Genomic DNA, 13,847 nt, shown 5'->3' on the forward strand with positions numbered 1-13,847 from the left:
TTATGGACACTACTTTTAAATTTGGGTTACTTGAGGTGGTCAGTCAAGATCTTTATGTTACACCACCCAAGTCTGCCATTCAGGCTGATGTGCTTTTCTGGTTCCCTGSCACTCGAACGAGGAAATTGGCTCCCCTCATCTTTCCGGAACATCTAAACAAAAGCAGGGAAGGTCGATAGGGCAGTCTGCTARCTCTGAAAAGCTCTTTATTGTTTTACAGATTAACTGAGATGATACAGAATTAAGACTAAAGAAGGGATTTATCTCTGGGGGACAAGTTCTCTAGACACCAGTAAATGTGTGGGGTTGCACTTGTGACTGATTGTACCATTGTTCATAGACTATTTTAAATTACTTTGTAGTGCTTTTCAATATGTTCATTTGAAATATTAAGATTGCAAATTCCTATTTTTACAACACACAAATGAGAAAAGACCTTGCTTTTCTATAAGGATCAATTTTGTACATGAAATACATGATGAATAATTATTCCTTTAGAGAGATTTTCAGCTTTAAGGGAATCTAAAAAACCATATAAAATATGTCTATAATATATCAGGACCACATAAGTGATGAAACTGAAAATGTCTCCTTAGCTCACAAATTCATTCAATCATTCTGTGTTTCTAACATTTGTAATTTTTCCATCCRCATTCTGGTGGAACAATATGTTATAATAAATTCTATTATAATCACTAAAATGATTTGCAAACTTAGGGTCTATCTAAAATGATTAAGATGACAGTATTTGACCTTTAGAGTACAATCCAAACCCCATTACTGGTGATAAGAACTTTTTGTACTTGTAGGGGGGGCTTTCAATGCACATGTTTTGACTTGTGGCATTTGTGTAGATGAATGCTGAAGAGGAGAGCACTTTCTGATGGGAAGTTGTATTTAAATTTATGACTATCTTTTTCTTGCAATCTAAGCTCTGTATTTTATTAAGAATTAGATTTTTTCATGTCATTTATATGACATCATTTATATGACATTTTATGCAGTTCAATAGCTCATCCATTCAGACTACTTTTATTTTCACAATTGTCTRCAGTTAATGTTATTACTGGATCAGTCTTACCTGAATTTTTCACAATTCTGCACGGACAAAGTTGGAGGGAAAAAAGTCAGGGACTGTTCCCTTTTTTTTCCCCGAAGACTTTCTCCAGATTCTCTCACAGCATAAAAAAAAAAAAAAAGGCCTCTCTTCAACTTTMTCCCTTTTACTCCCTTATCCCTCAAACCATTTATTAAATGCAGAGCAGACAAAGGCATTTTGGATTTTTCCCAATCTAACACAAGTAGAGTCAGCTTGGTGACTTAAAAAGTACTTTCTGAATTTTGAGTAATTAATTAGTAGTTAAAAGGATGGCTCTTTCATGCCTAGCACTCAATAGAAGAGGATCCCAGAGCAATATAGCAATAGTGAAACAGGGCAGGAATGGGGATCAGGGACACAAGCCTAGGGAGCTGATTTGGAGCAATGTGTAAATCAGGATTTGTTTCGACTTAGGAGTTGTTTGTGAAGAGAGGGATATTTGGGAATAACTCTGTCTGAAAACAGCAGCAGCCAAACGTACAGAATTTGCTGTGGAATAATTTACTGTCAAATTTTAGTGGTGTGTTTGTTCAAGGGAAAGTTCTCRAATTCATTCATTGTTAAAATGTGAGAGATTTTTATTTGCCTCTCTCTTGAGACAGATGTTGGAGGCTAAGTAGTAAAGGTGAGGAATATTAACGGTTAACCATGTCCAGTGTAAAAAGATTTATTCCTTCTTCTTTCCAGTATATCTTCTCACARCAGCATCTGCTACTGTGCATTGAGTAGCAGCATTTGCTACTCAAAAATCTGTTTTCATTTGCAGCTGTTTAAAAATGATAGAACTAGATAGCAGATTAAAACATGCTCAATGCATTTCAAATCTTTGGATCATGAAATACATTCACACAGTATGTGAAAATAATTACTTTTTCTGYAGGTTATAACCAAGCCAAGTCTGAACTGGTTTTCATAGGGTAAAGAGGAGGGAAAAAGATCTTATTTCTATGCTCCTCTTTTTGCTTTGCAAAGCTTATACTTTTGCCCACTGTAACCTTGCAATATGTTTAAAGAAATAGTAGCAAAAATGTTTTTTACTATCCTTTCTCCTGGAAATGGCTGGAGTGTTACTGTTCAGACTTTCAACCTGAAGCAGAGATCCTGGGGAGCCTGGAGCAAGCTTCAGAAGTCATGTCAGAGTGTGGAGTTATAGCAGTTTAGTCACAGTGAGCAATGTCCCGTTTCTGCTCATCATCAGCAAGCGGATGCTGGTCTCCCTGAGCAAAAAACTCAGAGGAATGGATTAGTCTCCCAATCTTATTGTATCTTCTAGACGTCTTTGAACTTTTTGCAAAGACTTTGGTCATCTGTTCACTCTTTTTGTTCTTTCTTACAGGATTTCCCTCACAAGAAGTACTTCAAAAGCCTTTTCAATGGGTGATGCTTGCAGTGAGGCTTTTTTAATTTTATGATCCTCACAGCTTTCAGAATCTTTTTTTTCAAACTGGCTGTTGAATCGGAGTGGAAACAGGCATTTTAAATGAACGTTTAGCAAAATAATTATTTTATCCCAGTGGTCTAGAACTAAATATACATATATGAATCAACCGTACTCATTTGGARGGCATAGAGCTTTAATGCATAACCATATATGTATTAGCAAAATAATGCATATTCAGATTTGTTGTTGGAACACAAGCTCTCTTGAAAGAACAAATTCAGCGAACACACTGAGATTTAAAATCAAGACTCTGAAGGCTTTAATAAGCATGTTCTCTCTTTGAGGAATGCTGACTGAAAGGGGAATTAAATGAGGTCTTCACAGAATTAGTGCAGAAGTGGTTTGTTCTTCATCTAACTTTTCCTGGTGTTGTTACACACTGATTTTGAAACCCTACCCTAGTAGAACACTTCAGGGGGAATAGGGAGGAAAATTCATCCCTTGCCTATAGGTCTTCTGGAGAGATTTCCCTAGATATGGCAGTTTCACCTGAGGGTTGATTTGTTGACATGGYATTTATATCCAGAAAGTAGCATCAAGCTGAATGTTGTTAGTCTGCAAAACCTCTYACATGATTTTAAGGGGGAACAGCAACATGAAGACATAAACACTGCAAATGTTTGCTTTGTTTCTTTGTTTATAGGCAGTCTGTGGAGTCGTCTGATCAATACAATTCCAGAGTTACCATARTTTGCAAAAAGCAATTATAGAGTAGCACAAATTTAGATTTTATGTGAGAATAATTTTTTCTTCAGAATCTGAAATGTTAAACATCTTTGTTTTGGCTACATTTATGTATGTATTGAGTCTTCTTATATATCATGAAAACACAGATATACATTCCGTTCAGGTATCAATGTTGCAAATATTTTTTTTTTGCTCAGAAGCACAACAGAATCTCCATCCTCCAAAGAATGTATTAGTTTGCTTCCCCAAAGTGATCAGTTGTCCCAGAAATTGCTGCCCGATGCTCTGAGCTCATTAGCTTTTGCTAATGCAACAGGAGATGGTGTAAATGGCATTTAATAGTGGTATAAAATATGTTCTAACAATCTAAAAAAAGTACAAGCATGTACTAGTGTGAGAGGAAGGTTGAACCGGGTGGCCTGCAGAGATCCCTTCCAATCTTAATTTAATCTATGAGGATATGATTCTGTGTTATCATCCATCTATCCACCTCTCCATCCTTACCTTTGATAAGGCTGAGTTACTTCTACTAAAAATAAGGAAAACAAATGGAAAAAAACCCAAAATTTCTGCATAGTAACCAGGAAATGAGAGGACAAGAAAATTGTAACAGACCACTATATAAAACTTGTACAAAAAGAAAGGAAGAGGTTTATGTAATCTGGAAAGAGAAGGCAACTTCATGAAGATCGTTACAAACATCACTATCTACACCTATTTTAGATAACAAACAATTTGATATTTTGATATTTTATGCTAYGGAAATTGTCTGTGGATGGATAAATGACATGTTAAACAATTTTCAGAATTTAACRTATGCTACCAGGCACAATATTTTGCTTATGCTTGTGTTTTTCTCTTCTAAAGAAGTAATTATAAAGCAATTGGCAAGCAAATGTCAGGCAGTTATTAATTGTCCACCTGGGCTGAATGGCACAAAAGGCATTTATTTGATGCTTAACCATATTTTCTGTTACTGTCAGTAAAACCTGTCCTGGGCTTTTGGGCCATGGTAAGGGGCCCTTACCACAARCTGTGAAGTTCTTTCTTGCTTTGGAAAAAAAAGAGACTGTATTAGGATCAACTCTCAACTATATTAGGATCATTTGGGAATTAATCATGTGATGAGATTCACTTTTCTCACACATTTRCATCTAAATTCAGCTGTTCTGGCCAGCAGATGGTCTTATCTTGTATAAATAATTGAGAAAAGAGTGCAGAACCTGTGTGACCAGTAGTACATTTGTACAGCACTTTTTAAAAAGTTCTACTGTTCTGATGTTAACGAATCACTCATTTTCACTTAAACTGTGTTGTTGTTTTAACACTGTGCTTAACCCGTATGGTATGTTTATACTCACTACTCTGAAGTTAATTGTATTGTTAACTTYGCATTTTCTGTGTTGTGATACAGCTGGAAACAGTGAAAGTGAGGGCCAAGAAGCGGTGAGGAAAATTAAAGAAGAAACTTTGACTGGAAAAGGTAACCCAGTATTTTTTTAAGCTATTTATTCCATATTTTGATGGCTATTCTTTGATAGTGTTTATTGGCAAACCAATAATAATGATACATTTGTTTATCATTAAAGTATTTATTTTGGGAAATTAATTTGTAAAGTAGATCTGATGTAGAGTTAGAAATTATAGGGTGTTTTGGGGTAAAAAGTTTTCAGTTTTGGTTGAGGTCTTTACCCCGGGTCATGGCCAAAGAGTTGGCTRTAACTTCCACTGGCTACTGGGAGCTTCAGTGCTCCAAACTTTGTGTGTGTGCGTGAGTTTGCATGGGTTTGTGAGTACAAAGATTTGATAACTGGCATAAAAACAGGACACAAGCTATTTCTGCTAAAGGGAAGATGACAGCAGGTAAGGGTGGATGTGCTGTTTTCTTTGTCTTTGTACCTCTCATTGTATATGAAATCCCATTTAAAAAAAAAAAAAAAGTGAATCTTTTGGGATAAGCCATTTCTAAAAGAACACACAGCAGTAAACTGTCTGTTTTGACACAGGGCTATAGCTTGCAGCTCCCCATAATCAAACAGTGTTTTTWAAAAATAATTTTTTTATACAAAAATCAAAATTTCCTTTTTTGTTGGAGTTTTGCAGTTCTTTGGGTTTTGTTGTGTTTTAATTTGATGAGCAATAATGTGGGAGTACCATAAGGAGAGAATAACTTGATTTCTGAGAAAAGGCATATTGCAWACTATCTGCTGTATGATTAGAATTTGCAACTTATGATGGAGGTTGCTGCATTTAATATTTTCATGTCTTGAGTTCATTGGGTGTAGCTCCTAGTAGTGTGTGATGATTCACTGCTGCCACTTTAATGTCTCATTTCTTGGCAAAGTAATGGGGGAATGTTGCTGCTGCTCCACCCTATTTAGKATCTCCATGGCTTCTGCTGAGATCTGATTCTGTTTTTGTGCCTCCAATAATTACTGTTATGATGATCAAAATAAGTTAATTATTGTGTTAAAAAAACCCTTTCATTAAGATTTATCTTTTGACTTAAATAAATGTGCACTCAACATAGCCTCAGGATACATGTATGCTAGTTAAAAGCATCGTAAATTAAGACACAGTCAGAAAGATCATGAAAGGAAAAAGGTAATTACATCATTTAAATCTTTTGCTGGAAGTTTCTGTACAGAAACCAAAACCATTTGGCATTAATTCTATCACATGACCTGTATGAAGTTGGATAAATTAAGTTCTCTCTTATTTTCTTGCATCTATATGGTCATAGATTTTTCTAGCACTTGGGACTTGCTTGATTTTTCTGAAATTAGTAAGCTTTAACTTTCAGTTATAAACTTTTTCAAGTGAGAGCTGGCAATTTGAAGAAGCTGGAATTGTAACAAAAGTTGACTGAAGCGGTACATCATTGCAATAATAATGATTAAGGCTTCAGTAATTTCCGGTCTTGATAGATTTGGACCTAAAAGCAATCTGGAAGAGGGTAAAATTTTCACAATCAGTAACTGGCTGAAGGATATTTATATTTGAACCTACTTTATATTGTACAAAGGACTTGTTCAAATTGGAGAAGGAGTCCTGARTTATTATTTATAAATGAATTTGGCCTGTTGCTTTTGTTGTAATATCTATGCAAGTATCATAAGGCATTATATATGTAAGTATTGTGAGGAGGACTAGACTGTAGGATAATGTCAGCTTTTTAAATGCCTCAGTTTGACATATGATTAGTCACTGCGTGATAAYATCATGGGTTATCTTAACAATTTTCTGAACAGTGAACTTTTGAACAGTTTTAGTGGTGCATATGAGCAAACTGCTTATAGAAACTGTTCCCATCTGGAATACTGKATTCCTAAGGAGGAATTGCTTAAAACAGTTTTGCTAGACAGTCAATGGAGCTGTTGTATCAAAGACCATAACTGAAGCAATGTGATCAAGGATTGGGCCAATAGAGCTGTGATTCTTATTCTATGGACAATCTGTATGAATTGGTGCCATTATGATAACCATATATTGAATCCCTAATGATGAGGAAAATTTTCTTGCTTGTAGCAGATTCTGTATAGAAAGGGAGCAAGAGACATTGTGCAAGTCGCACAATATTCTGCAGAGAAAGCTCTGGAAAAAGGCCATGTTTGTTGAATGCATGTGAATTGCAGTGTTTTGATGAGATCCCTTCCTCCTACACCTTGTCCATTGTCTCTGTCTCAGACTCTGTCTGCTATCTAAGGATGAGAAGTTTTACTTGAAATAATCTACACCCACTGCAGGGACAAGTGAAATTAAAAACATCTATGTTTACTATGAAGCAGCAGATCAATAGTAACTTGTATGTTAACAGCTTCAGAGGAGGACTAATGATATAATAAAAAGACTTTGCCCAGGCATGATTCTTGTTTTTGCATCAGGGAGAAGRCAGAAAAAAGACAGATAAGACCTTTGAATGCAGGGTAGTAGGTAGTCCAGTCTTCCATACTTGAGAAATTCAAGCTAGAGTCAGCGACAGTCAGTATTCCATAAATATGGAAGAACAGGGGAGAGGAAGGCTTTTGTGGCAGTTCCTGTATGGAGTGGGACACAGAAGGGTGCAGGAAACCAAAGGCTAGTGTCACATCACCTCTTCTGACCACACACCCTCTCACATGGCACTACACCATGCCAGAATGTTTTGGATATTTATCTTGCTGCCGTCTGTTAAACTGGAAACTTGTATTTGTTAATGGCAGCAATTATATGGTTGGGAAAATCGCTGATGACTAGGAATTTCCACATAGATATTCTGTTGTGTAAGTTTCAGGTTTACACATAGGGTGCGTCTACATTAGTGTTTTAGTTGAGATCAGGAAAGTGCTTTTCAGGCAATGCTGAGATGCTCCCCACTTACTGATCTTTGGTTCACCTGAGGAGGAGCATCATAGTTCATGACCTGGGTTCTCATTGGACAAAACTAACCTGGAAATGAACTGCCGYAATAAAAGACCATTAGTGCATGGGAGCAAACTCAAGCTAGTCTGAAATAAGAATACCAGCAATCAATATAAGTACCTATGCTGTGTGCCCAGCACAAATTGTGCTCTAGAGATTCAATCATGTTGATCCAAACTCCTTGTTAATGTAGACATAGTCATCTTTACCACCCATGAATATGCTGTAGAGTTTGAGAATCTAGAATCTGTTTCTGTGATAAATGCAACTCTCGATGATACCAGAAAAACAAAAAAAGAGAACTCTTTCTATGAGCATAATAAGACCATATCTCCTGACTCAGTTTCTCTTGGTTTACATCTCTGCAAATGAAAGCCAGTTTTGGCRCAATGATTACAAACATACAAATGTTGGAAACTAATATATAAACATGAATGAAAGCTTTATTCATTCTAGCATAGGTTGATGAATGCCAAAGGAATCAGCAAGTAGCAAAAGTTTATGCATAAACATCACTTAGCACAGTACCAAGGGAAAGCTCTCACAATTGCAGCATAGAAGGAGGAGTTGCAACTAGACTTAAATGAGGCAAAAATTAAAAGTTAGTGAGAAAATGGGGTGTAAAAGTCATATTAAGCACAGACCTCTTCAAAAGAAAAGGTCTATGTTTAATCTCACCCAACAATTTTGTGGGAATTCAAATAAAACCACAATTATAAAACAAGACCGTAAATCCACAGCATTCATGAGACTTCTATTTGAAGATAGGTGAGAAAGGAAGACGAGACTTTCTCCTTCAAAGTCAGAGGAATGCAGAGGTTAGCACAATAGCAATCAAATTGTGCCATTTATAGTCTGACCCACATCAAAACAGCGTGGGCTAGGCAATAAGAGGGATGATATCTCCTCAAAACACCGTAATTCACATGCATTCAACAAGCCTGGCCTTCTTCCCAGAGCTTTCTCTGTTCATCCTTGTGCTGCTTACGGTTCTGTGGTTCAGCCAGGAAATAAGAAGAGCAGATCCCTTGCTTCCTCAGTCTGTAAAGACTGCTAAGCAAGGAGATTTTCCTCGTTTAAGTTAAAGATCCAAGAATTTTCCCAAAAGATGGAGTTTACCCAAAACCCAGCCACAGTCTGCAAGCATACCAATCATACTTGCAGAATAACTCATGGGTTACTCCACTGAGGATTGTTTGTATGACAGGTATAAATTTTAACAAAAATGTCCATATTTTTCTTTTTCATTCCTGGCTGTTTCCTTTTGATATCTCTTATAGACTTCCCATGTTTTCTGTATTGCCAGACTTTTTGGATTTATTTTCATCCAAGAGTTTATGCTAGAATGAATATGTGCTAGTACTGTGTAAGCCAGTTTAGAAAAGTYTAGCGCCTTTTTAGAACATATATAAAAATGCCACACTTAACTGTCTTTTAACCTGGTAAAATGACATTGATATATAGATGGTCATCAGATTGGTCAAAAATACAAAAAAAAATTATGAATTAGAGGTGTATGCTCTATCCATCTACATGTTTCCACRAGTATGTGTGTGAACTTATGCTTTCTCGTGAGAAATTTATGTTTTCATATTGATATACTGAAGTGTAACAGGTACACTGTCCTGTCCTGTTGACAGAACAAGGAGTAATGGGTRCAAGTTGAAACACAGGCAGTTCCATCTCCATGTGAGGAGGAACTTCTTCTCTGTGAGGGTGCCAGAGCCCTGGMACAGGCTGCCCAGGGAGGCTGTGGAGTCTCCTTCTCTGGAGATCTTCCAAACCCRCCTGGRTGCCGCCCTGTGCCCCGTGCTCTGGGTGTCCCTGCTGGAGCAGGGGATTGGACTAGATGATCTCTAGAGGTCCCTTCCAACCTCAGCCCTTCTGTGATTCTTTAACAGTGTAATACAATATGGAGATATCCGAAGTAGYTACTCTATCTCTTCCACCACATCCCTCCATTCTCAAATCATTTCTCTATCACTCTTGACGCTGAAAGGTCTCTAGGACGGTTTTAAGTAAGTTTCTGGTAATAGCCATACAGCTTCCTTCTGCATGGTGTATGTCTTCTTAGATCTGTCTCCAGTAAAGTTCTACAACTGACCTCCAGACTCATGAAGGCATCTTAAAAGACAGGGTGATGATTCATGAGAAGAGTAAAAAAGTCTCGTTTTGACAGAATGTCAGTTTGCGGGAGCTGAGTGGAACAGTTGTGCTCCTCTGCTTTGTCACTCGATGATGGGTAGAGGAACCTTGCCTAAAGATAAAGTTTCCCTCCTTCCCTCCCCTAGCTATTCCAATGTTATATCAAGAATTTCCAAACTTTTGAAAATAGCTAAATCTCAAAAAATATTCTCTGTGTTAAGCTTATGTCCTATAAGCTTGTAAGCTTCTAGGACTGAGACCTTCACATACATGAGAGACAGAAAATCCCTTCCTAGAGTCCAAGAAATTAATAAAAAGCCTAACCCAGTTTCTTTGTGCTCATTCCACTTATGCTAGCATAGCTGGAGATGCCACAGCTAGCATAGTGGGAGATTCTTTATACTGAGCAGGAAAGATTTTAATCCAAAGGAAAGTATCTCCAAAGCCCTCTGATAAAATCTCTTAGCAAATCTTTTTTTATCTTTTCCTGTTTTACATAATATTTTAATGCAAACATATGGTTAAATTCCTAAGTCTGCTTGCTCATGGTTTTTGTTCTCCTCTTGACTTTTAGTATAACATTTAACAGGATTTTCTCCATCAGTGCTTATGTACATTTAAATTAACACAGGATCTCCATTTTTTCTGTGATTCTGATGACATCTTAGAAATTGAGATGTCGTGTTAATAAGGTGGCAGTTCAGACATTAATAGCAATATGAATATGATTCATGGAGATAAAAAGTGAGCTGCAGATCTGGATAGTGAGATGGGGATAAAGTCTTTCAAATATAAAATATATTCATAATGCAGRCACAAGCTCTGCCTGTCAGTTTCCTAAATTTCCATTTCCATTGGAAATGTGAAACATATTTCATTAACAGGCTCTGCCACTAGGAAACATGTTTTTCTCTTATTTAAATTATTTCTAATTGAAACTTAGAGACAAAGAAGTGCACAGGTGTAGCTGCAGGCAGAATAATAACGTCCTTTCAGATGTTTAGAAATGATTTTCTGACTGTAAATCACCTAAGCTTTGTGTGACTAATGGGACCAGAGCTCCAAGGTTAGAATTTTGCTGATTATGCTGCCTCACTGAAGGCAAATCAGAGAAAAGAAATTTTAAAATGAAATTGCYTCTGCAAGGCCTGAAAATAGCCCCATTTCACTCTTTTACATGATTTTGATCCTCTTTTAAGTACTTCTAGAGGCACAATGCCAAGTTGCGACCTGATGGAGATGGTGCTGGCTTTTCACCTTCCATAGCACATCCTTAATTTTTTTCAGGCTTGAGAAGAGTTTACAGGTGAGTTTTGTGAGCTGTTTCAAGATTCTGCCAGTTCACAAGGAAATTGCCAGAGAATACTAAAAGACAAAGCCAGGAAGACAGTTTGTTTTTTCCTCTGRAATGCTTTCATGTCTCTCTTCCAAGATATGCTTTATTTGGTCCTATCTTCCGTGAGTAATGTACAGGATTTCAGAAGTTTATTTACTTGTAACAAGCAGAATATTTTCTGTGCAAATGCCATCAGCTCCCTCATGGAGGATCCAGCTTTTGGAAGTGCTGAGAACTTGTAGCTTGAAGTGAGCATCAAAAAGTTGGAGCCTGTATTTGAAGTACTTACAGGTTGTATTCATAATCTTCAAATGTCAACTGTGTGTAAATAGACTGTATGTAAATAACGAGTGTGCCAGTAGCTGGGAAGAGCCAGTTCTTTGTTGCCAGATCAAAAGACTTTCCATCACAGTGTAGCAAAATCCTCTCATACACTGATGTCATTTTCTTTGCAGCTCTTCAGTCTTGTGAGCTGCAGTGGAAGCAATCAAAGGGCTTCATCTTGCAGGAGGCCTTATGCAGAGAAGGGAACCCCCAAAGCAGGGAGCAGTGGAGCAGAGGCGCATGGGCCTCCTTGCAGCATGACCGTGAGCCGGAGCCCACCCGGAGTCAAGCCGTGCTTTTTCTCAGAAGAGCAAGGCCTCGGCAGCTTGAGTGCAGTTTGTGCATCCTTGCACAAACAGCGCTAGTTTGTTCATCYTTGTGTTTTTTTCAATAGCAAAGAATAGAAACTTGAGTCAGAGGGTTCAGAACAGGGGCTAGATGTTATGTGAGGAGAGAGTTCAGCAAAGGGCCGTGAAGATGAGTAAGGAASCAGACCATCTCTTGAAGGAGAAAAGTCTGAGAAGCTGGGACTGTTCAGCCTGGAGAAAAGAAGGCTCAGGAGGATCTCATCAGTGTGAATAAATATCTGAAGAGGGAAGAGGGAGCATAAAGATACTGGGGCCAGACTCTTCTCAGCGGTGCCCAGTCTCCATGATGGGGGACAGTCAAAACCTACYGGACATGCCCCTGAGCAACCTGCTGAAGCCTTCCCCGCTCTGAGCAGGGGGTTGGCCTGACACCCCAGAGGCGCCTTCCAACGTCGGTGATTCACTGACTCTGTGACCCTTTGAAATTTTAGCAGCCAAAACCGCGTAGCACTGTGTCTGCTGACTGCTGTGTTTTGTCTCCTCTCTCTGTGGTACAAAGCATTGTTTGTCAAGCCCTACCTACAGATAGTGTAACGTATACATGTTCTTGGACTGCAAACTCTCCAGAGTCTTGTATCAGTGTATAGTGCCCATAGAAAGGCTCTTGAGTCCTGATAATGGTACTGGTAGTAACTGCAATGATTTTATAATGAGGCAGCCTTAGGAAAAATGTATTTGGAAAGAACTTTGGAGCAGTACAAAACTTTCATGCACCTCCCTCCTCCTTCCCAGCCCCCACTGCCCCCCAGTCTCTGCAGAGAAAATATCTGCTCTGGGGGAAGCAGGGAGGGGTGTTGCAGCAGTGGTGCTCAGCACAAAATGCAGACTGGAAAGCCAGGAAGCGTAGCCCACGATTCAGTAACAGCTTGCTCTTGTTGATTTTTCTGAAAGATAGACTAATATATTTTATTTTAAGACATGGATTTTTAAAACCTTAGTTTTAAATAAAATTCAAGATTATGTGACATATGAAATCTTTGCCACATTTTTAYCTCCTCAGTGGAAATTATCGTGCTCGTGTGTATGTCAAAACCTTTTCCATCCGTTTTTTAGAAGCTTGCAGGAAATCTGCAATGGCAAAAGATTTTTTCTTAACTTTTTCTGGTACTTTATCCTGTAAAATCTTGCTTGCAAGGAAGAAAAATCCTCCCAAGGAGACTGATAAACACTTGAATTAAGCAAAACATCTAACTTGAAAACTATTAGATGCCTAATAATTAAGTCTGGATTTGGATTTTTCCTTTCATCAAGGCAGTGTTTCTGGGTGGCATGATGTGAGAACCATTATCAGCYTCTGATTAATCTTCCCCAGATAATTGTCAGCTGTGTTTTAGTCCTTCATTTAACATTATGTCTGGCGTGCTCTTCTCTTACCAAGATTACTGTTGACTTCAGGCTGCTTGGAAAGAGAAGTTTTTCAGAACTGATGTGACGTTGGGAGACAAAACAAATCAAATCACCTTTGCAACATGTAGTTTGGTGTAGCTTAAAAAAAAAATCTTTCTCTGTATTTTACCTCCTAAGCTTAGCAAGTTTATGGGTCTATGGTGGGAAAGAAATCTCCATGGCTCTAGGCAAGATTTTCTATTTTTCTGTGTTTCCTCTCACTCTGCTCTGATCTCATTTAAACTCACACTCTTCAGCTTTTTGAATAATTTTCAGCTACTAAACTTCCTGGAATAGGGATCTCATTTAAATAGTACAGTGTCTGTACTACTTTCTCTTTGTGAATTTAATGGTATATTAGGAAAAAAACAAGACATATGTATTGTGGGGGAGAAAAGGAAAAAATAGTTTAAGGAAAAAAACAGCTTTTCCTGTTCAAAACTTTGTCATCGCAATTGGTAGCTCTGAAGTGGAAATGTGTGAAATATTCATTTTCCAGTCCAAAAAATCTTGCAGTCTTGCTCTGTAAACTATATTTTGCACTTAAAAGTCAATCAATATTCACAAAAATTTCACGTCTCTAACATTTTTTTAAATTAAAACAGAATATTTTCTGGAAATGCGTCTGTTTTGATGAGAAGAATTATTAGAAAGGGAGAG

The 13,847-nt window shown here is 37.7% G+C and overlaps 1 protein-coding gene across 1 annotated transcript in view; it reads left to right on the forward strand.

The window, feature by feature from the left end:
- The window catches only part of DHRSX (dehydrogenase/reductase X-linked), a 135,450-nt gene that overhangs the window by 16,781 nt on the left and 104,822 nt on the right, over positions 1–13,847 (forward strand). The window contains exon 3 of the mRNA XM_026035363.1: positions 4,642–4,710. Coding sequence (XP_025891148.1) covers positions 4,642–4,710 — 69 coding nt within the window. The remainder of the gene's footprint in view (positions 1–4,641; positions 4,711–13,847) is intronic.

The sequence above is a fragment of the Nothoprocta perdicaria genome, unplaced genomic scaffold (assembly GCF_003342845.1).
Source record: "Nothoprocta perdicaria isolate Ctin4 unplaced genomic scaffold, notPer1 scaffold_159, whole genome shotgun sequence".
Taxonomy (NCBI): domain Eukaryota; kingdom Metazoa; phylum Chordata; class Aves; order Tinamiformes; family Tinamidae; genus Nothoprocta; species Nothoprocta perdicaria.